This window comes from Piliocolobus tephrosceles, chromosome X (genome assembly GCF_002776525.5).
Source record: "Piliocolobus tephrosceles isolate RC106 chromosome X, ASM277652v3, whole genome shotgun sequence".
NCBI classification, from domain to species: Eukaryota; Metazoa; Chordata; class Mammalia; order Primates; family Cercopithecidae; genus Piliocolobus; species Piliocolobus tephrosceles.
This window is the reverse complement of record NC_045455.1, coordinates 79,292,993-79,316,329: the sequence shown is the minus strand read 5'-3', so window position 1 is coordinate 79,316,329 and position 23,337 is coordinate 79,292,993. Positions and strand designations below refer to the sequence as shown.

At 39.4% G+C, this 23,337-nt stretch overlaps 1 protein-coding gene across 2 annotated transcripts in view; it reads right to left on the bottom strand.

Moving 5' to 3' along the window:
• Positions 1–23,337, bottom strand: part of ALG5 (ALG5 dolichyl-phosphate beta-glucosyltransferase) — a 47,563-nt gene that overhangs the window by 23,075 nt on the left and 1,151 nt on the right. The window contains exons 2-6 of one of the 2 annotated variants that reach the window (XM_023208831.1): positions 20,620–20,791; positions 20,186–20,232; positions 18,820–18,888; positions 14,686–14,778; positions 10,874–10,987 (exon numbers count right to left, since the gene is read on the bottom strand). In XM_023208831.1, the coding sequence (XP_023064599.1) occupies positions 10,874–10,987; positions 14,686–14,778; positions 18,820–18,888; positions 20,186–20,232; positions 20,620–20,791 (495 nt within the window). The remainder of the gene's footprint in view (positions 1–10,873; positions 10,988–14,685; positions 14,779–18,819; positions 18,889–20,185; positions 20,233–20,619; positions 20,792–23,337) is intronic. The other variant, XM_023208833.1, reaches the window with a different exon arrangement.

Here is a 23,337-nt window from a genome sequence, read left to right as displayed (position 1 = left end):
ACAAAAATTAGCTGGGCGTGGTGGCACATGCCTGTAGTCCCAGCCACCTGGGAGGCTGCGGCAGGAGAATCACTTGAACTCAGGAGGCGGAGGTTGCAGCTGAGATTGTGCCATTGCACTCCAGCCTGGGAGACAAGAGTGAAACTCTGTCTAAAATCAATCAATCAATCAATCCATACAAATCAGTTGGTATTTCTTTTACCTGTGGGTTCTCCCTACCTTTTTAAATTTTTTTCTTGTAACTTGTTGAAGAAACCACATTGTTTGCTCTAGAGTTTCCTACATTTCAGATATTGCTGAGTGCACCCCCATGGTGACATTTAACATGTCCTCCTGTCCCCTGTACTTCCTCTAAACTGGTAGTTCGATTCAGAGGCTTGATAAGATTCAGGTTTGATTACCTTCCAACAATTTGTCATAACAGTGCTGCATGGTAGTTTTTCTTTTTCATGTCAACTGTAAGAGCTATACAATATCTTAATGTACAGATTTACCATTACTTTGACTATTTGCCTATTTGTTGTCCTTTCTAATTTTATGTTATAGAAAGGCAACTGAAAGAACATCTTTGAATATAAAACTCTACCTGTATTTTAGATTTCCTTCTTTGGAGAGAGACGTAGATGTAAAATACTAAGTTAAAAGTCTGAATGTTTTTTAATGCATATGGGCCAAATTTTCCTTTAAGAGGTTCTTACCTGTAATACAAGTACTTTGGGAGGCCGAAGTAGGTGCATCACTTGAGACCAGGAGTTTGAGACCAGCCTTGGCAACATAGCAAAACCCCATCTCTATTAAAAATACAAAAATTGGCCAGGCATGGTGGCATGCCCCTGTAGACCCAGCTACTTGGGAGGCTGAGGCAGGAACCACTGCACTTTAGCCTGGGCAACAGAGCGATAACTTGTCTCAAAAAAAAAAAAAAGGTTCTTTACATTCCCATTAACTGGTATGATACTGACTATTAAACCAAATTCTTGTCAGTTCTAGTTATTTTAACTTATTAATTAAAAAAAAAAAAAACTTTTGGGCGATGTTTTAGCTATCCATATTTTCTTTTAAGAATTTTCTCAGCTAGGCATGGTTGCTTGTGCCTGTAATCCTAGCACTTTGGGAGGCCAAGGTGGGTAGATCACCTGAGGTCTGGAGTTGAAGACCCTTCTAGCCAACATGGTGAAACACTGTTTCTACTAAAAATACAAAAACTAGCGAGGCATGGTGGCTCATGCCTGTAATCCCAGCTACTCAGGAGGCTGAGGCAGGAGAATTGCTTGAACCTGGGAGGTGGAGGTTGCAGTGAGACAAGATTGCGCCATCGCACTCCAGCTTCAGCAACACAGCGAGCCTCCATCGCAAAAAAAAAAAAAAGGATTTTCTCACCTGGGCACAGTGGCTCATAGCTATAATCCCAGCACTTTGGGAGGCCAAGGCGGGCAGATCTCCTGAGGTCAGGAGTGCAACACTAGCCTGGCCAACATGGCGAAACCCCACCTCTACTAAAATCACGTAAATTAGCCGGCAGCGGTGGCGTGCGCCTGTAGTCCCAGCTACTTGGGAGGCTGAGGCAGGAGAATCGCTTGAACCTGGGAGGCAGAGGTTGCAGTGAGCTGAGATTGCACCACCGCACTCCAGCCTGGGCAACAGAGCAAGACTCCGTCTCAGGAAAAAAAAAAAAAAATTTCTGTTACATGCTTTGCCTACTATTTAGTATTAAAATAATTTCTTCCCTTGTTTTTCTGGCAGAGGTACTTTGTGCAGAAAGGGAGAGAATGATTTTCTTAGAGAGGAAGCATGTTAAAAGTTCAAACAGCATGTGGCAAATCAGTTTTAACTTTAAACTTGAAAAGAATAACAACACTATTGAGCAATACATAAAAAAGAACATACTGGCCGGGCAGGGTGGCTCAAGCCTGTAATCCCAGCACTTTGGGAGGCCGAGATGGGCAGATCACGAGGTCAGGAGATCGAGACCATCCTGGCTAACAGGGTGAAACCCCATCTCTACTAAAAAATACAAAAAACTAGCCGGGCGACGTGGTGGGCGCCTGTAGTCCCAGCTACTTGGGAGGCTGAGGCAGGAGAATGGCGTAAACCCGGGAGGCGGAGCTTGCAGTGAGCTGAGATCAGGCCACTGCACTCCAGCCTGGGCGACAGAGCGAGACTCCGTCTCAAAAGAAACAAAACAAAAGAAAACACTGTATCGATTTGCACAGACTCAACATAAAAATTTGGCAACATTCATTCTTTTTCCCATTCATTTGAGGAAAGGTGGATTATTTTTTATTACAGTACAAAAAGGCTGTACAGTACAAAAAGGCTGCACATAAGAGGAATTATGATGAAGGTGTTATGGTTAAAAGGAATACACAAAATTTCATATGGCATAAAACAGCTTCTCAAGTTGTGATAGCAACTAAATTTGAAATCAAAATACACTTACAAAGCCTTTTAAAAAGCCAGTCTACTGAATATATTTAAACTGTAGCAATTCTTAAGGTTTCTCCAAATAGTATTACTGTAAGAAACAATTTTCTTTTTTCTTTTTTTGGTTTTATTGGAGACAAGGTCTCACTCTGTTGCCCTGGCTGGAGTGCAGTGGTACGATCATGGCTCACAGCAGCCTCTACCTTCCAGGCTCAGGTGATCCTCCCAACTCAGCCTCTCAAGTAGCTGGGACTAGGGTGCCCGCCACCACACCTGGCTAATTTTTGTATATTCTTTTGTAGAGAAGGGGTTTCTCCATTTTGCCCAGGCTGGTCTCGAACTCCTGAGCTCAAGCTATCCACCTACCTCAGCCTCCCAAAGTGCTAGAATTATAGGCCTGAGTCACCACGCCTGGCCAATAAAATTGTCTTTAAAAAAAAAAAAAAAAGACAGAGAACTACATCAGAATGTCGATATCTGTTGAAGTTAGACAAAGGTTTATTATACTATTCACTCTACTTATGTTCAAAATTCATAATAAAAAGTTAAAAGAAAAAATAAAAAGCATCTCAACATTTATCTACATAGGGTGGTTACAGATGCTGAAATCTGTTTAGAAATAAGAGCATGACTCAAATAATTTCTCAGGGCTTTTCCTTATTTACTATAAACTATTCCATGGAGGATCTTTATGCTTTTATATCAGTATATTCAAAACTCCATTACATTGTTAGAATATAAATACTCAGAGGAAATGGTCCATTAAAAAAGTATTAACACAATTTTTTCTGGGTGATAAGATATGGTTGGTTGTTTTCTTTCTTTAGGCTGTTTCTAATCTTTTTACAATGCCATAGCGATGCTTTTATACTAAAAACATTATAAATAAAAATAAAACAAAATCCCTATCATACATCTGAATGCTACATCCTTTCTGTCTTTACCATTTGCCACATTGGCAGCATTATTTCAATCAGTTGACCACCTATTTCTTCAGTGTTTTCCTAAATTGCAGATGAGAAGTTATACAAATTTGGCTTATTTTAGCTATCTATTCCCTTATGAGAATTTGCCTTTTTGGTATCATTTATGACTATTTTTAAATGTAACATGGCTTTCCCATTACAAAATGTATACAGTAGTATTCATATGTTCCACAAATATTTGCTGAGTCCTTACTATTTACAGTATTCTACACACTGGAGATGGAGTGATAAGGCCCCTCTTCTAGCAAAGCTTACGTTCCAGTGGGACAGAGAATTAGTGGTTAACTAACACAATACATACCTCAACTTTGCCTCATCACTAGGCATGAACTTTTCCACATGAACAAATTTCTACCCAACAGGGGAATGTCACTTCAAGAACCAAAATTTTCATCTTTTCAGATATAAGTCATTCTAAAATCTTATATACTTTCCTTTTTTAAATTTTTTGAGACAGTCTCGCTCTGTTGCCCAGGCTGGAGTGCAGTGGTGTGATCTCGGTTCACTGCAATCTCTGCCTCCTGGGTTCAAGCGAGTCTCATGCTTCAACTTCCTTAGTAGCTGGGATTACAGACGCGCTCTACTACTCCCAGCTAGTTTTTGTATTTCTTTTTAGTAAAGATGGGGTTTTGCCATGTTCGCCAGGCTGGTCTCGAACTTCTGACCTCAAATGATGCACCTACCTTGGCCTCCCAAAGTGCTGGGATTACAGATGTGAGCCACCGTGCCTGGCCCTGTCTTTTAAATTTAAAGCATTTTCTCATGACAACCATGGGGATACTAAATTTCTAAAACTATTTTGTGGTTAGTACAAGGGGTCAGTAATCTGTGGCCTATGGGGTTATACTCAGCCTGTTTTTGAATGGCGTTTGAGCTATGAAAGGGCTGGGGAGAGAAGGAGGAGGAAGAAGAGGATTGCTTTAGAGACCACATGTGAGTTACAAAGCCTGAAATATTTATTTTCTAGTCCTTCACAGGAAAAGTTTACTGTTTCCTGTTTCAGAAGGTATCCACCTCTTAACTGGGTTTGTTGGCATTAAATCCCCAGTTTGATAGGCAGACTTAGTCCTGAGCCATCTTCAATGATTTGGGAAACACACTTTGAGATCTGCTAAGACAGGTTCTCTTCAAAGTTTTCTATACAGTCTACTGCTTTCTACATTTTCAAGACTGCCCTTTCATTTTTGCTGTCCTTTTATTTGTCTGATTTCACAAAGAGCTCAGCAAAATGTTTGTGTAACTGCTTGGTCTCTAAAACACATGATGTTGGAGGTTGAGTTCTCTTTTGGAAGCCTAGTTTTCTACCCATATATTGAGAGGTGAAACAAACATACCAGCTTCTTAGACTTGCTCACACGGTCCACAAAAAAGGGGAGAAGGACTAACTGTCATGTTCTTTTAAGGAACCAAACTATGCACGCACATATGAATCATTGGTATACAAAAGTTCAACTGGCCAAGGATTACTATATTAGAGAAAAAAGAGCATTCAGGGTCATTAGTAAGCAGCCCAGCACTGCAGATTGAGTTGTGTGTGTGGTTAAGATCTGCTTCCTCTGGTTCTTCTTAATGTAATTTTTATCTGTATCTTTTTCATATCCATTAATTCTAGTCATCTGTGGGCTAAAAAAAAAACTAAAAACTAAGCTTGTTAGAGCTATGTCTAAATCAGAATTTAAGGGCCTCGAGTGGTGACTCAGTCTGTAATACCAGCACTTTGGGGGGCCAAGGAGGGCCAACTGCTCGAGGTCAGGAGTTCAAGACCAGCCTGGGCAACATGGTGAAACCCCATCTGCTAAAAATACCAAACAGTTAACCAGGCATGGTGGCTTGCACACGCAGTCTCAGCTACTCGGGAGGCTGAGGCACGAGATTTGCTTGAACTCTGGAAGCAGAGGTCGCAGTGAGCCAAGACTACCACTGCACTTCAGCCTGGGTGACAGAGTGAGACCTCGTCTCAAAAAATAGTAATAATAAATAAATAAAATAATTTAAAACCTAAGTCACAGGCTAAGAAATTACTCTATGATCATGAAATACACACTTTTTAGCATTTATTTTGCCTGTTAGGGATTTTTGATTCTATTTAGAAAAGTTAAGCAACTGAACAAGTGATCATACACTTTGCGATTATTTTTTGAAAGTTTATTTTTATTTTTATTATATTTTGAGACACAGTCTCTCTCTGTTGCCCAAGGTGGAGTGCAGTGGCGCAACCCCACCTCACTGCAACCTCTGCCTCCCAGGTTCCAGCGATTGTCATGCCTCAGCTTCCGAGTAGCTGTGATTACAGGTGTGCGCTACCACGCCTGGCTAATTTTTAGTAGAGATAGGAATTTGCTATGTTGGCCAGGCTGCTCTCATACTCCTGGCCTCAAGTGATCCTCCTACCTTGGCCGCTCAAAGTGCTGAGATTACAGATGTGAGCCACTGTGCCTGGCTAGCATATAGTTTGCTTAGAAAAATTACTAAAAAACAAGCATATTTTTAAAAAGAGGTAGACTAACTACCGGTTAGGAAACTGAAAATCTGAGAGGAAAGCTTTGCATATTAAAGAATAAAGATGTGGGAAAAGAAAATACAAGTAAAATACAAATAAAATTTTTGGCTGAGCACAGTGGCTCATGCCCCTAATCCCCAAGTTTGGGAGGCCAAGGCGGGCAGATCACTTGAGTCCAGGAGTTTGAGACCAGCCTGGCCAACACAATGAAACTCCACCTCTACCAAAAAACACAAAAAATAGCCTGGTGTGGTGGTGCATGCCTGTAATCCCAGTTACTCGGGAGGCTGAGGCAGGAGAATCGCTTAAGCCCAAGAGACAGAGGTTGCAGTGAGCCGAGATTGTGCCACTGCACTCCAACCTGGGTGACAGAGGGAGACCCTGTCTCAAAAATAAAATAAAATACAATTTTTAGTATGAGAATGTAAATGCCCTATTTTGTTTGTATGTATTATACAAAGCTCTACTTAAATTATGTACATGTAGTTTAAAACCTTACAAGAGCACTTATTTTCAGAAAAGAAATTGTAGGCAACTTTTGTCAGATGACCTTGTATAAGAATCATCAGACCAGAACATGTGACCTAGTTACTCTAAGAGGAAATACAAGCAAGGAGTAACAGATTTCTTTCTTTTTGTAGTCATTAAAAAAAAATCAGCTAAGAAAGAAAACATTAGAAACCACTGTAAAACGTACTAAAGAAATGACTTAAACCGGTCAAAACAATATTGTAAAAGACATTTAAGCTAATGACTGCCATCTAGTGAGACAGTCATGTAATTACAGGACTTGACTACGAAACCCATGTTCCTGTTTCATTATTTTCTGAACTATTTCAGTCACTAGTTTTATTAGGGCTTAGGGAAATACATGCAAGGCATGCTTATCAAATCAGTGGCTTAAATGAATGGAGACAACAGCTATTGCCCTAAAGATAGAATAAGAACCTACACCTTTAGACACGGAAATTTAACAAGTTGAAATTATTAAAGAGATAACTAGCCACAATTCCATTCCTGAAAACAAAGCAAAAGAACACAGAAAGAAATCTACACCAGTACAGAGATGGAGAGACAAAGTTCAAAGGCAATGAGTAGGAAAAAGAGTTGTGGGCAATACCTATACGAAGTAACAATGTAATGAGGAAACCAAATCCACACAAACAGACACATCTTCAGTGGAAAATTATACGAAAAAAATATGCTATGTTTAAAAATTGTAAGAACTGGGCTGGGCGCAGTGGCTCATGCCTGTAATCCCAGCACTTTGGGAGGCTGTGGCGGGCAGATCACGAGGTCAGGAGATCGAGACCATTCTGGCTAACACGGTGAAACCCCGTCTCTACTAAAAATACAAAAAATATTAGCCAGGCATGGTAGCGGGCACCTGTAGTCCCAGCTACTTGGGAGGCTGAGGCAGGAGAATGGCGTGAACCTGGGAGGCGGAGCTTGCAGTGAGCCGAGACTGAGCCACTGCACTCCAGCCTGAGTGACAGAGTGAGACTGTCTCAAACAAACAAACAAACAAACAACAAAAAAACTGTAAGAACTGACAGCCTAAAATAGAGAATACACATGGAAAACAGCTTTGACTCTCTGAAGGGCTGTCACAAAGAAGTGCAGTAGATAATTTTGTGTAGCTACAGAAGACAGAAACAATGGAAGGGGGTGATTAAAAGGAGACGTATTTGTATTTGGTGTCTAGAGGAACTTCACAGTGGAGCTGAGACAGAATGAGCTGTTTAGGCATTGCTAGAGTTATGCAGCAGAGGCTGAAAGATTACTAGGTAGTTGTAAAAACTTTCCAATATTGGATAAATGATTGAATTAGATTTAAGGGTCAGCAAACTACAGCCTGTAGCCCAAATCTGATCTGCTGCTTATTTGTGTAAATAAAGGATGTATTTTATCTATGTCTACTTCCATGCTACAATAGAGTTAAGCAGCTGCCACAGAGACTGACAGGCTTTAAAGCTGAAAATATTTACTATATGGTCCTACAGAAAAAGTTCTCCAACACCTGAATTACATAAGAAAGAAGATTTCTTCTAATTTGTCTATGCATGTCAACTTCAGAATGTAAGTTTTCTGAGAGCAATGACTGGCTGTTTATAAGCTTTGTCAGAACCGTGGTATTTTTCACTGGGTGGATCCAAAAACTATGAATCTTGTAACTTTAAGCACCTATCATTTATTTGCCTCCTTTCCATCTCCTCCAAAGAGTATTATATGACGCATATTAATAAAATCTACTAAATTTAATTCAAATTAATTCAATTGAGTTGGGACATTTTTAAATTAGGGATACTTTAAGGTGCTATAAAACCAAGGCTATGAATTAATAGCTTAATGATAATCACATGCTTTAATTCTTTAAAACTTAATATTTCTAGTAACAATGTAGCAAATGGGATTATAAGGAAAAAATATGGCATCAGAACTCCTTTTCTTTTCAGAGTAGTATAAAGGAACTAGATTTATAAGAATAAAGTTCAACTTTTTTTTCTGTTTTATTGTTTGGTTCACTCCCTAACACCAGCAAAATCATTTAAATTCTCTTTGCCCTACCGCTGAATGACAACATCAGCTGCTAAAAACCTGATGCCCTATGCTCTGCCTCCCACTCATGGCTTCCGCTAGAAAGATAATGAAAGGGAAATATTTATCAAGTTTCTCTTGGGGCCGTCTGGGGAGAACAAGGAAATCACACCAAGTAACTTTATGAATTAGATTTTCCTTTTAGCCTATCATAATTTACTAAGATGTGGGATATGAAATACTTTTTTAGTAAGAGTGAACTACAACATATCCAATAACAAATTCATATCACGTTATAAGCCAGAGAACTTTCTGTGTTGATGGAAACGCCATACCAGCTGGGCACGGTGGCTCACTTCTATAATCCCAGCTACTCAGGAAGCTGAGGCAGGAGGATGGAGTTTGAGTCCAGCATGGGCAACACAGTAAGACCTTATCTCCTTTAAGAGGGAAAAAAAGGTAGCTTCTAGCCACAAGTAATTTAAATGTGGCCAATGAAACTGAGGAACTAGATTTTCATTTAATTTAAATTTAAATAGCCACATGCAGCTAGTGCTACTCTTCTGAACAGCAATGGTACGAATATCTTTACAGCTAATTCTCTTAAGAAATTGTAATAGTTCATTCACTTAGAATCTTAAAAAAACAAAAAACAGCTAGAAATACAAGGGATGGGGATGGATGATGGTGGGGGAGATATGTAATACTTCACAAAGTGTGGAATTAAATAAATATTTCTAGAAAGATATGCAGTGAGTTTTTCTGTAATTATTATTAAATTTTTTTGGGGCGCTTGTATGTTTACTTTCTTGTGTTGTTTGGTTTGGTTTTGCTATAATAAATAGGATCTTAATAAATATGTAATAATATTCAATTCTAAACTATGTCTGTTTCATTCATAGTTTTACATATTCATCTTATTTTGGTTTCAATTTGTTTTCTTAGTTCTGTAATTTCTATTTTTATTTATTTATTTATTTTGAGACAGGATCTTGCTTTGTCACCAAGGCTGGAGTGCAGTGGGGCAATCACAGCTCACTATTACCTCAAACTGCTGGGCTCAAATGATCCTCCTTCCTCAGCCTCCTGAGTAGCTGGAACCACAGGCATGCACCACCATGCCCTGTTAATTTTTCTCTTATTTTTATAGAGATGGAGTCTCATTATGTTGCCCAGGCTGGGCTCAAACTCCTGGCCTCAAGCGATCTTCCTGCCCTGGCCTTCCAAAGTGCTGGAATTACAGGCATGTAAACTTGGGCTGTAATTTTTCTTTTAATACCATTTTGTTGTTTTGTCATCTTACCTTTGAAGATCTGTGCTGCTAAATTCTTATTTTCATTTTATTTCTTCAGCCAAAATACTTGCATGTAACTTTGTCCTTTTCCTTGATTACACTGTCTTAATCTTTTGTATGCAACTTTAATTTTTTGTGTAATTATATGCTGGTGTGATTGCCATTTCTTTCTTCATTTTGTCATGATTAACATGGGCAACTCTCCTAGCGTAAATGAACATTCTCCTTGATATACTTTTACCTCTTCCCCCTCTAAACTAGAAATCCAAGGCCTGAGTATTATATCTGGACTTGAGGGTAGGTGGTGGGAAGGCAGGGCGGAGGGACCCTCCCCTGGGGCTCTATGTGGCTTTGCTGGGTTCCCTGGTCTTGTGAGATTTTGTCACGTGTCTTGAACAAGCTACACTCCATCCCGGAAAGGATCTAGTCACATGGATCTGTGTCCCCAACTTAGCTTACAGTCCTGAAAAACGGCAGACCTCAGCAAGTTTTCTTGCATCTGCTGAAATTCTGACATATTGTGTGATGGTAGGTATATTGTTTGATGTTGTTCAAGGGTGCTTTTTCATTCTCTGATTCATTTTTTCCAGATTGGGAAGTATTTGGCAAACGCTCAGGATTTCATAAATTCATCCTATTTCTCTAAATGGCTTTTAAAAGGTAGAAATGGCACCAGGATTTTCCTTCCTCAACCTCCACTTTTTGAAGTTATGGCATGAAGTTTCAAATAATCCTTTCTGAGTGATTGCTGCTTGTGATTTTGTTTGTTTCATCAAAAACTGGATTCTGTGATCCAGCTTCATTTCATCTCTTTACCTGGAACTCAGGCTATACTTTTAAATAAAAGCCTTAATTGAATATGCACAATAAATATTAAAACTTGGGTAGAAGCAATCAGAAACCAAGACAGAAAAATGGCCACAATATTAAATAAGTAATTGTCAAGTGAATCTCACAAAATCAGACAACATTTGTAACAGAATGATCAGTTCCTCTATGGGGTTGTACCATTTGTATAAGGATTTCATACCAAAAACACTCAGTTTTTAAACCGATAGGTAAATTCTCCTTTTACTTTAGCTCCCCTGCATTCTTGACTGAATGTTATTTAAACTACATTCTTATACTCACAGGCCAAGGCTGTAGGTCATTTAGTCCCTTTTCTAATTTCTCAACATCTGGAAACTTTGTGGCTCCATCAGCATCTGCCATAAGGATCTTTTCTCCTCGAGAACTGAATATACCCTGTATTTTAAAATTTCAAGTCAAAGAAAATTGGTGAAAATGAAGGTTAAATTCAATGACATTTCAGTCTGTTCTACTTAAAATACCTAAGAGTGAAAGACAAGGTATGAGATGGCTGAAGGAGGCCAGAGTTCACTGAAAACAAATTACTTGTATATTAAGATCTTCTCAAATGTTCCTATTGCCTATCTTCATTATTTTAAAAACTTTGTGAAGTCATACTGCAAGTATCTTGGAAAATACCAACATAATAAAATAGGTTTGGACAAATTAAAGATATTCTGCATCACTAAGAATAAAAAGGGACAGTACCTATCATATATATTATATGTTTATATGTCACGATGCTTAAAATGAATTGGGGCTGCTTAGAACCACATACAAAGAACATGTTTACAGACAGATTAAATATTCTAATATACAGATATGCTGTGAAATGTATCATAGGAATATAGGTCTTTAGTATCCTTTATTATAGGATCTAAAGTTCACTAAATTAATTAAGTAAATAAATAGTGTCAATAAAATTTAAGAATTATGCATAAATCCAAATGTTATTTTATGCCATTTGCGGTATTTGAAACAGCAAAATTATGCCATTCAATTCTGAATTGGCTGGTCTTTTGTGCAAATTACGGCTCCATGAGTGCATATTTCATACAGAAATAAACTGCACATCAACTTTTAATTTCTCTGGTGTATTTGATTGAATTCCTTATGTCTTAAGTGCAAATATATTTACGGTTTGATATAGTAAAATCGCTTTGGTAACAACATAGTGTGACTATAGATAAGACATATACAAATGTAGAGAGAAATCAGATCATTTATTCTATGGTATAATAAGCTCACTAACTAGTATCTGTGACGTCTTTTTAATCACACCCATTAGAACAAATGCAAAAGGCTAGGTGAGATGGCTCACGCCTATAATCCTAGCACTTTGGGAAGCTGAGGTGGAAGGATTGCTTGAGCTCAGGAGTCTGAAACCAGTCTGGGCAATACAGTGAGACTCCATCTCTACAAAAAAGTTTTAAAAATTAGCCTCATATGGTGGCACATGCCTATAGTCCCAGCTACTTGGGAGGCTGAGGTGGTAAAAAAACTGGAGCTATTAGTTTGAAATGGGGCAAAAAACCAGTAAGTGACTAATTTCAATGATACATGATCAAACTTGTTTAAGCCTACTTTCCTGTTCTACTGTCTATGGCCTTCACTTCACCGCAGCTCCTTGAAAAGGCAGTCTACCACAGCAACTCCCATTTGTGTTTCCTCAGTCATATGTGATGCCCATTATTTCTCATGTGTCTCACTGCCTTAAGATTTCCTGGTACTCCTTTTCTCTGTAACCTCCTCTTTGACAGTTTAATGGCTTCAGGTTCAACTATCATCTGACATATGCAGATGACTCACTCACACCCTCTCTCCTAGGCTATTCTGGATACCACTGCATGTTGCCTCAAACTTAATATGGCTCAAACTCAACAAACTGCCTCTTATACCAGCTCCTCCTCCAGTGTTTCATTCCTTCTATTAATGGCATCATCATCCTCCCTGTTACCCAAGGCCACTGGCACTTATTTGACATAGTTTGGATCTGTGTCCCCTCCAAGTTTCATATTGAAATGTGATCCCCAATGTTGGAGGTTGGGCCCAGTGGGAGGTATTAGGGTCATGGGGATGGATCCCTCATGAATAGCTTGGTGCTGTCCTCACAACAGTGAGCAAGTTCTCATGAGATCTGGTTGTCTAAAAGTGTGTGGCACCACCCTGCCCGCTAACTTGTTCCTGTTCTCGCCATATAATGCACCTGCTCCGCCTTCGCCTTCTTATCATGAGTGGAAGCTTCGTGAGGCCCTCACTAGAGGCAAATGCTGGCACCACACTTCGTGTACAGCATGCAGAACCATGAATCAATCACATCGCTTTTCTTTATACATTATGCAGTCTCAGGTATTTCTTTATAGCAAAGTAAGAATGGCTTAATATGTCATTCTTCTCTCTGATCCCAGACCCAATTCTATGTCATTTTAATAGCTCTCACATTTATCCCCTCATTTTCTTCTGTCACTATCATAATCCAAATAAATATTAATCATTCCTTGCCTAATATTGCTACACTTGCTGCTGGCTGATTAAAGTGTCACTCTGTCAATGGTAAAAAATGTAAAAGCCTGTTGTCTACAGTTTGTGACCTGAACCCACCCACCCCTCCAGCCTTATCTCCATAGTCAAGACATAGGTACCATAAGTGGGTCCTTTATTGTGGCATGTTCTTTCACACTGCCGTGCCTTTGTTCATGTTCCCTGTCTAGGCTCCCTGCCCTCCCAACTTGTATGTGGTTAAGTCCTAATCCTCCTTGAAGATCCTGCTCAGAATCTGCCTCCTCAGGGACATCTGTGCTGTTCCCCGCAACAGATGGTGGTGCCAACATTTTGCATACACTTCTATTATAGCATTTACCACACTGTATGGCAATGGTCTGTCTCCCTACTGAACTGTGATATCCTTAAGGACAGAATAGGTGTCTTTCATCTCCGTGTCTCTAATGAAAGTACAACGTTGGCTGAATAAAGAAACAAATGGATAGATTTAAAGCCCACCATGACATTGCATCAATCCTACTTTCTTTCTGTTTCATGTATCCTGTGACCCAGCCAAAGTGAATCAGTTTCTAGTATATATCCAAAGAGTTCCTACTTCTGTCTTTTCTAGCTTTGCTACATGGTGTGCTGTTTTCTCAAGTCTTTTCTCTGTAATTATCAGAGAGGTTAAAAGCATGGGCTTCAGAGTGAAACTAACTGCATCCAAATCTCGACTCTATCTCTTATCATCTGAAAACGCTGGGTAATTTACTTTACCTTCTTTCCTCACTTTCCTCATCTATATAATCATCAAACTAATAGACCCTAACTCATAAGACACTGTGAGGAGGGCCACATGTGATGATTTGTATCCTGATCATTTCCCTTCTCCTTCCTGTTTGAATGTGGACACAATGGCTAATGCTCCAGGAGTCATCCTGCAGGGCTTGTTCAACTCCACAGTCATCTCATCCCATGAGATGACTTCTAGACTTTTTTTTATGAGGGAAGAATAAATAAATGAACCTCAATGTCAATTATTTAGGGTTTCTTTCACATATCTTGATTTTTAAACTTTCAGCTTGATTCGTACCTGATATGCCTCAGCTGACAGTAACCTCTTTTTTGAAATTTCTTAGCACTTTATTTGCATGTCTGTCATAATTGTAATCTTCTTTTTTACTTATGCAAATGCTTACTTTTTCTATTAGACTGCACATTTCATCAGGATAGACCCAAGTCAAATTCATCTTACTTTATGCTACCATGCATAACAGCATACCTTCGTAAAGGTAAAACTTAATACGAAAAAGCATTTTTAAACAGCAAGAAACCACATAAACTTACTATCTGGTAACTCTATCAAAGATACAGTGGTAGATGGTAACATTTTAAACTTTAAGATAAACAGAAATATATTTTTAAATCACCCAGTATATTATAGATATGACATAATATAAAATTTGACTAAAAACATGAAGTTATTATTAAAAATATGTTATCACTAACTTGAAATGCCGGCATTCAAGCAGCGAGCAAACATACAAGTCTGCAAAAGACATTATTCAAGATACCTTTATATTTTAGATAAAAATGTTGAAAATATGTATTACCATTCTAATCGCTCCACCTTTCCCACGATTCTTCACCAGGGTTATCACACGTACTTTGTCACTTCCATATTTCTGGCAATATTTAAAAGCTACCTGTGAAATTATATAAAAGTCAGAATAAAATTAATTTGGATTCTAAGAGAATTATATAAGCCGTGTTTCTTGCTTTGGCTCAAACACTGCTATTGGAGTTTACCCCTTCTTGTGACTAGATTATATCCACTCTGCATTTTGATGACCTGGAGGAGCTGTAGAATTCTTGGTGGCACTGACCTACTAGGTTGAAATCATAGTTCAATTTCCTGCAGAGGAACTGCCAGAGTAGACAATGACCTTCTTTTCTTGACCCCTCTACCTAAGCTACTGAGCTGCTTAAAAAAAAAAAAAAAACCCCACAAAAGCCATGTGCTATCTGACTGGTACAAACCTGTGATTGGGCCCTCCACACTGGTTAATGACTTTTGTATTTGTTCTGGTCTGCAATCGATCTTATTCCCCAGAGAGGCTGTTTGTATCCTGACCATTTCCCCCGAATCTTTTCACTCAAATTCCTCTCTCTCAACAGATATCCATGCTGTAACTTCTCTTCTAAATCTTCAATCTCTTCTCTCTGCTGGCTCCACAGCCTCAGACTTGCTTAAGCTGCCAGCATCCTAAAAACTTGCCTTTGACTTCACTATTTTCTCAAACTACTGCCATTATTCTGTTTTATAATCAAAGTCATGAGATAGTGATCTACATTTGCCAACTGCATTTCATCACCCATTTATTTTTCAGTTCACTGTAGTATGGCTCATGCCCTTTGCTCTTCCACATCCCCTTTCCTTGTAACCTTAGTCCATCAGGTACCCTCTCCTTTGACAACCATCTCTACAGGCAGCTGTAAAGTTGCTCTCATCTGGCCTTTGACCTCCTCTAACTGTTCCTAAGTTTTCACCACTAACTCCTTTTGCTTGGCTTGCTCCTTAAATGCTGATAATGCTCACAAGGACCGACTCTACGTTGTACACATAGCTAATGGGAAACCCCTGGCCATCTTCTCTTGTCAACATAAAAGCTCACTGGGAGTCATTGCGTGGGCTTAATTACACCTTATATTTATGAATCTCACATGTCTGTTTAGAGCCCAGACTCTCTGTCCTGTGTCATCTAGTTATATACTGAATAAATAAAAACTCCAGAATTTAATTCATCTCCTTCTCCCACTCCTGCTCAGTCTATATTCCTTGCTGCAGCAAATGGCATCACTACCTACAAAGATGCTCAAATTGAAAGCCTGAAAATCATCTTTCATTTCTATCACGCATCACAATTCACTGGCTACTATAACTCACCGACTGATTTGTAAAATGCCTCTCAAATCCATGCCATCCTCACATCTTTCTGACCTAGTTCAGGGCCTTATCCCCGAAAGTCTCCAAATCTCTAGCCTGACTCCCTAATTCATTCCCAAAGTTATACGAGGAGCATTTCTAGTATGGAAATCGGTTTACATAAGCCCTGTTCAAACACCGTCAAGGATGACCTACGGCTTCTAAGCATCATATATGAGTTCCTTATCATAGCATAGGAGATCCTTTGTGATTCAGCCCTCACCTTTTTAGCCAGCTTCTGAGGCCACCCCATTAGTACCATGTACATTAGCAGTATTTGAGATTTCCAGACCATACCACGGTCTTACACTTGTATGCCTTTTCTCAGAACACTGTCTTCCAGCTTCCTCACCTGTCGGGCCAGCTTAAGACTCAAACACCATTTCTCTTTTCTAGCCTCCATGCCCACCTTCACCTTCCCCCAGAAAAAAGAAAAGTATAATTCTAACAGCAGTACGTACTACTAAAGCATTTTCTCATTCAACTATTACTTTACTTGTCACATAATGCAACTGTAAATGTCAGCGACTTAAAAGCAAAGATTTTTATTTCTGGTTTCTGACATATAGCTGAAATCTATCAGTCTCAATGAGCAAATGAAGCCATGGTCCAGTGTACACACTCCTGTTGTACCACTGTTAACTAACTGCCAATCCAGCAAGCAGTGCCTCCTTCTTTGCTGTTATGGCCCCAATCATGCATACTGACAACTGTGAAGCCCTAGGGGATGACCCATGACTGGTCTAACTCCTCTTTGCTGAGTACTTCTGCAGCCTCCCTGCAGGCTTGGGTGGTCACGTCACTAAGTTCTAGCTTGTGAACTTCGGGTGTGGGCTTTACTAAAGGGGGAGTGAGGACTTCTGATCAAGATTGCCATTCCTAGTTAAAAAGGAGAGATGCACGCAGAGATGATCCCTTTGTTTTGACACGGGGTCTTGCTCTGTTACCCAGGCTGGAGTGCAGTAGCATGATCATAGCTCACTGCAACCTTAAACTCTTGGGCTCAAGCCATCCTCCCACCCTCCCCCCTTGGCCTCCCAAAGTGTTGGGATTATAGGCATGAGCCACCATGCCCAGCCCAGAGATGATTCTTAAAGTCCTGGCTGTCCCTTACTACTCCAGGACATGTAATATTTGTAGCTGTGGCGACTTTGTGATGAAGGAATGCGTGCGACTGAAAATGATAGGGATCCAGCAACCTGATCCTGTTAAAATGCTAAGCCAACCCTGGAATCAACTATTTCCAGACTTCCTGGCAGATGAGATAATTATACGTCTTTATTATCTAAGCCACTCTATGATATAGTTCCTAATTGATAAAAATGTCTAACACATAGTGCTCTAATTATTTACTGCATATTTCCAGTATTATTAATAGATGTGAACTCCTTCAAGGCAGAAAGTAGTCTTTACATCTTTGTATTTTAGTACCAGTCAGAACTCTTGACTCCTGCTTAACAGCTGAAGAAATGTCTGTTCAAAGAACAGTTATTTGTGCTGTAGATGTTTACTATGGAATGGCACAATACTTGATATTCATCATAAGGCTCCAAACCCAAGAAGATAAAGTCATTGTGTGAGTAGCTAAGTGAACTAATAAGACTTTACTATGTTAGGATGAAAAGCTCCCTCTAGAGTCTGTATGTAGCTTCAAGGAATGTAACATTGTTGAAGCCACACCTATTTGGAATGGATGCACACTGAAGTTTTATAGCACGGTGTTTAGTATACAGGGCAGCAGCAGTCACTCGGCCACCATTTGTGAACTGAGTTCCTACTGAGTGCCTAGTCGCCTTTTTGCTATGTTGTTTGAAGATATAATAAATATCACTGTACAACTGCAGTATTCTCTTGTACTATAATTTGTGCCCCCTTAGTCTGAAACACCTCAAGAACAAGAGCCATACCTAAAATTTTCCTCACACCCCTCAGACTGTAAGACATTAACAGGGAATCCGTAAATACTTAACTTGGTGAAAACTGGTGTCTTTGTTTTAAATAAAAACTTCTACTAAATATAATTTCAACTTTCCACTTCCTCCCAACCTTGGGAGCAGTGGGGCCAATTGCTAACCCCTCCCTCGCTTGTCCTCCCTGGGAGGGCATCTCTGATCCTTCCAGCAGAGCAGCTGGCCACTCACAGGTCAAGGGTCACCAAAAAAGTGCTCCTCAGGAGAAGATGCGCAGCCTCAGCTGGGTCTAGGCTACCTCTCTAATCTCAACAGCAAGTGTCCGAAGTTTGCTTTCCATGCCATTCCCTGCATGTATCACTAAACTGCCGAGATGGCTTGTGTTCATAACTTTCACATCATACTACTCAAAGTGCAGCACTTACCCTTCCTAGGCCAGATCCTGCCAGTGCTCTCCGTGCATGTGAGAGGACACACCTGATTCCCAGTGGCTGGTATGAAGGCAGGTTTCTACTGGCGTGACTGCTTTAGAAATTATAAGGCAAGATGGAGCATAAAGAAATTGTGCTTAGGGAAAAAGGAAGCACAAACTGGTAGGCAACGAAGGTTCCTACCCTAAAGGCCAGGAGGAACTGTGTGTGGGTATGTTTTTTCCCTATCTGGCGATCTTCAAAGCTTCCCTGGTCTTATGGAGAAGTTCCATAAACGAAATCTGTTTTTTCTATCTACACTGTAACAATGGAGAGTGTCAGGCACAGTTTTAGGGTCCCCTGGTGAATGAAAGTGAGATTTCACATGTGCAAAATTCTCTATTTTCTATCTATTGTCAATTCTAAAAGCAAGTGTATTACCTTTGAGGTCTGATCTTTACTGCCGTCATCAACTACTATCACTTCATAAGTGAACGCAGGATCTCGTTCCTGCAAGAAACAAAAATAAAATAACACAATTTGGCATAATTGCCATAAAGTATTCTAATAATAATTTTAAAAACTGCTTTAGTGTTGATACATATAAATTTGAATATAAATATTAGTGCACAAACCGCATAAAATAAAAAGGCTAAGTAAAAAAAAAAAAGAGAGAGATCCTGGGTAGAGGTGGAGAGTGAATATTGACTCAATCTCTACATGTCACCTTGCTGTTCCCTGGTCTGCCCTGTACCTTGGTGGTGGAAGAAGCCAGGTACTTGTAGTGCTATAGGACATCTGAGAGGGTACAGGTGTACAAGAAAAAAGCTCTTGAGGTTTGAAGTCAGAGAGGGAAGAGTCCAGCTTGGCTGCAGCATTTCTTAGCCTAATGACCTTGGGCAACTTAACATTTTGGGCCTATTTTCTGATTAAAAAAAGAGAACAGAAAAACCTACTCTATGTGGCTGGTGTAAAGATTACACGTAATTGAAGAGGTAGAAGCCTCATACATATTAAGGGCTCAATTCCTTTCTTCTTTTCTCTACATTGAATTTTTGGAGTTGGTAATAAGGTAATACGGCCCTTTCTTTTTCAGTGAATCTTCTATTTCCCCTCTATACAAACAATCTAAAAGCAAAGTAAATCAAAATCATTTTTTTTAAAAAAAGAACTCACTTAATTCTTAATCCCTCCAAGGAGATTCCAATGGCAGCTAATGTTACAAAAGAAGATTGTGTATTATTTCTCTTCTCCTTATGTAAGGAAAAGAGGAAGAAAATGTGAGAGGTGAATACTGAAGAAATACAAAATAATTTCAATGTAAGTGTAAGTCTTTTAAAAATATCTTTTTTTCTGTTCATTCAGACTTAGTTCTTCTGTTTATTCAAACTCATTTAACCAAAAAATAAAAAAAGAGAGAAGAGAATAAAAGTTAACAGCAAAAACAACAATCCACCTTTATAAGTCACAAAAGTAGAAACAGCGTCGTGGTATCATACAAAGTCTGCAGACATACACTGTCACTCAATTTTAAATATATCATCAGGCAAGACAGGATAAAAATGGGTAGGAGGGCAAAGAAACAGAAATTTCCACTTCCTGGTTTGTCCTGGGTCACCCACCTGCCTCTGGAGGTAGCATGCTACGTGCCGGGCTTTTGGATAGCAACAAGCCGAGCAGCAGGTGGCCCAGCAATCGGGGTGCTGCCAGGACTGCCTCTCACAGTGCATCTAGCTTGGAGTCCACAAGTTGGTGACCTGGTCTAGTTTTAATTGGAGATATCATATTAAAAGAGAAAACATGATACCTGTCTCTTCTCTAGATAGCTCAGAGCTTCATCCATCATCACAGGCACTTAAAGAAAAAAATATATTAAAAATCGCTTTTGAAAATGATTTTCCAAGCCCGGCACATTCAGCTTACATACAGAAAAAAGTCCCAATAATCTAACAAGCCCCTCTGGTACTCTCCCAATGGTCATTCCCATCTGGAATCCTGCCTTCCGTCCACAACTTGCTTATTACCTCTCTAGAACATTCCAGCCCCACTGCCTCATGATGCTGCTCCTATTCGTGAGAGCAAATATTCACTTCCCTCTCTGCCGAACTACAACAATTATCAATGTGCGCTCAACACAGCCCACATATATTAATGTTTTGGCAAAGACGGTGAAGTCAAATACTTTAAATTTCCTTTTCTTTCCAAACTACCCTTTACCAAAAAAATCAAAACTGGGCTTACACCGTTTTTCTTCATTGTATGAAGGCACAACGACAGAAAGTTGTTTGGTAGGTAAGTCCCATATGCTGGGTAAAGTTTCTTTCTGGCCTTTGGCATTTAAGAAGAACTTCTCTTCTTCATGTCGATGGAGTGCTGGCATTTTTGTAGCAGTTATAAATGCAACGATGGAAATCTAAAAGCAGACATACATGTCTTTTACAAAAAAGAAATTATGTTTTGCTGACTTTTCCGTATTTATGTTAGAATACATCATCTACTTTTCTTTTAGCTGAATATTCACTCTCAGGCTTTAGTTCATTAACAATGGTCTAGAGGTGACTCCAAAATTAGACAATAGTGAGTCTGCTAACTAGTCCCCTACTTAGGAATGAGTTACTGTCCTTTTTTCCATCAGTAAGGTGCTGATGCCTTGGGAGGCTCTGTCTCTTCCCAGTCATCATTCCCCAGGCTTCTATCATCCCAGCTACAAGAGAGATTAGTCACTACAGGAAGACCAGTCTACTCTTAGGTGCCCTAAACCTCTGATCCTTAGCATGTCTACATGCATAGACACACACACACACAAAGTCCTATCTCTACCTGGAATCTACATGTGACAGGACAAGTCCATTTTGCAGTTGGAACATGCGGGGTGAGGGCAGACTTCCCATCGAGGACCAGACAGACCCAAGATATAAAAGGAAGATTCCCCAGACTACCAAGCAGGGACAACAATGTTTAAGAATATGTTTTTGATACTTAACTCGAATTTGAATTCAGAATACAGCATTTACTGAAGTATCTAACTTACAGGCTCCCTTCCATAAGCACTTGGGAGCTAAGCTTTGGAAATAACCATTTTTTTTTTTAACATTGTTTCTATTGGTACACTTTCTGCTTTCAAAACAGTCTATACATTTTTGGAATGCTACTCATTTGTAATTTAATGACCAATTTGAAGACACTATCAAAGATTACAAGGCCTGTGCTGAAAGGACAAATTAGTCAACTTGAAGGGGCTCTCAGTGGCCTATGATGCAAGAATCTCATCATCCTCCCACCTCCTCCCTGCCAAAAAAAATTATTGCAATGGATCAAACCATGAAAATACTGTAAATCATAAATTCACAATGATACTAAAAACAAAAACTGGATAAGATGCAGGAACCATCTCATTATTTCAAAAATTTGTCTTTAATTTTGCATTTTATATGTATGAAAAGTATTTCAGGGTAAATGAATAGCTGAGGATAAGATTTCTTTCATTATAAAACTCTAGGCAATAAATGAAGGATACGATGAGAATATTTCACTTTGCAACCCACAATGAAATAAAGCATTTAGGTAATGATCCTCAATGACTACTAAAACCTTTAGGCTGATGACAAACTTTATAAACTGGTGGGTCTGGCGGGCAACACTTGAAACCACACATCCATCTTAACACCAGAGACAACTGGCCATTACATGACTCCTAATGAGACACAAGAGAAAGGAAGAGGCATCATTCACAATTCTTTCTTGATTAAACAACACATCAAGTATGTATCTGATCAAGTCTCTCGATCCTAACTACCAGTTTACAGAAAATCTGAGATAGAAGATATTAAAAGGCATTAAGGGGAAGCAATCAAAGAAATCCAAATTGTGAGAAGTTCTACAGGACAAATGATCATATTAAAGACAAGGAAAAAGGCCAGGCATGGTGGCTCACATCTGTAATCCCAGAAGTTTGAGAGGCCGAGGAGGGTGGATCACCTGATGTCAGGAGTTCGAGACCAGCCTGGCCAACATAGCAAAACGCCGTCTCTACTAAAAGTATAAAAATTAGCCGGGAGTGGTGTGGCAGGCGTCTGTGATCCCAGCTACTCAGGAGGCTGAGGTAGGAGAACTGCTTGTGGGCGGAGGTTGCAGTGAGCCAAGACCACATCACTGCACTCCAGCCTGGGCGACAAGAGCCAGACTCCGTCTCAAAAACAAACAAACAAAAAAAAAAAAACAACAAAAAAAAAAAAAAAAAAAAAAGGAAAAGAAAAAGAAAAACAGGAGGGGGAGAAACTTTTAACCGATTAAGAAGATGTCAACGGAGTACAAGGTGTGACACTTGTTTGGATCCTGACTGCAACAGACAGACACATATATGAGACAAGTGAGGACAAGTGAACTGAGGGGGCATTTGAAATCACAGAATAAACATAAATCTGTGACCACTTTATTGTGGTATTTTAAAAAGCGGGACCTTATCTGTTAGAAGTAAATGCTGAGGATTTAAAGATAAAGTGTCTTCGAATTTTGCTTTAAAATAATTCGGAAAGGAGACGAGACTGTGAGAAAATAAGAATGGAGAGTGGATACATACGAAGACAAGATGAGGTTGTGAAAAATTATTTTTTATATTATTTCTTGCTCTGGCATTTAAAAAACCTAAGTTTCACTAGTTGTGTAACATTTGAGTACACGAGCTCATTTCTCCAACTTGTTTCCTCACCAGTAAAATAATGCTAATGATAACATACGTCACAGTGTTATTTTAAAGATTTAATGAGGTAACTCCTATTAAACCAAGTGCAACACTAAACATATAGTAAGTACCATACTCAATAAATGGTAGCTCTTGTCACTTCAAGCTAGTGGGAACAAATACTGTCAGTACAATCTCATAAAATCTGTGCAAAAGACCCAAAGTAAGGCAGCTTCAATCTAAGAATGTGTGAATCCACTCCCCGCCCGCACCCCGCC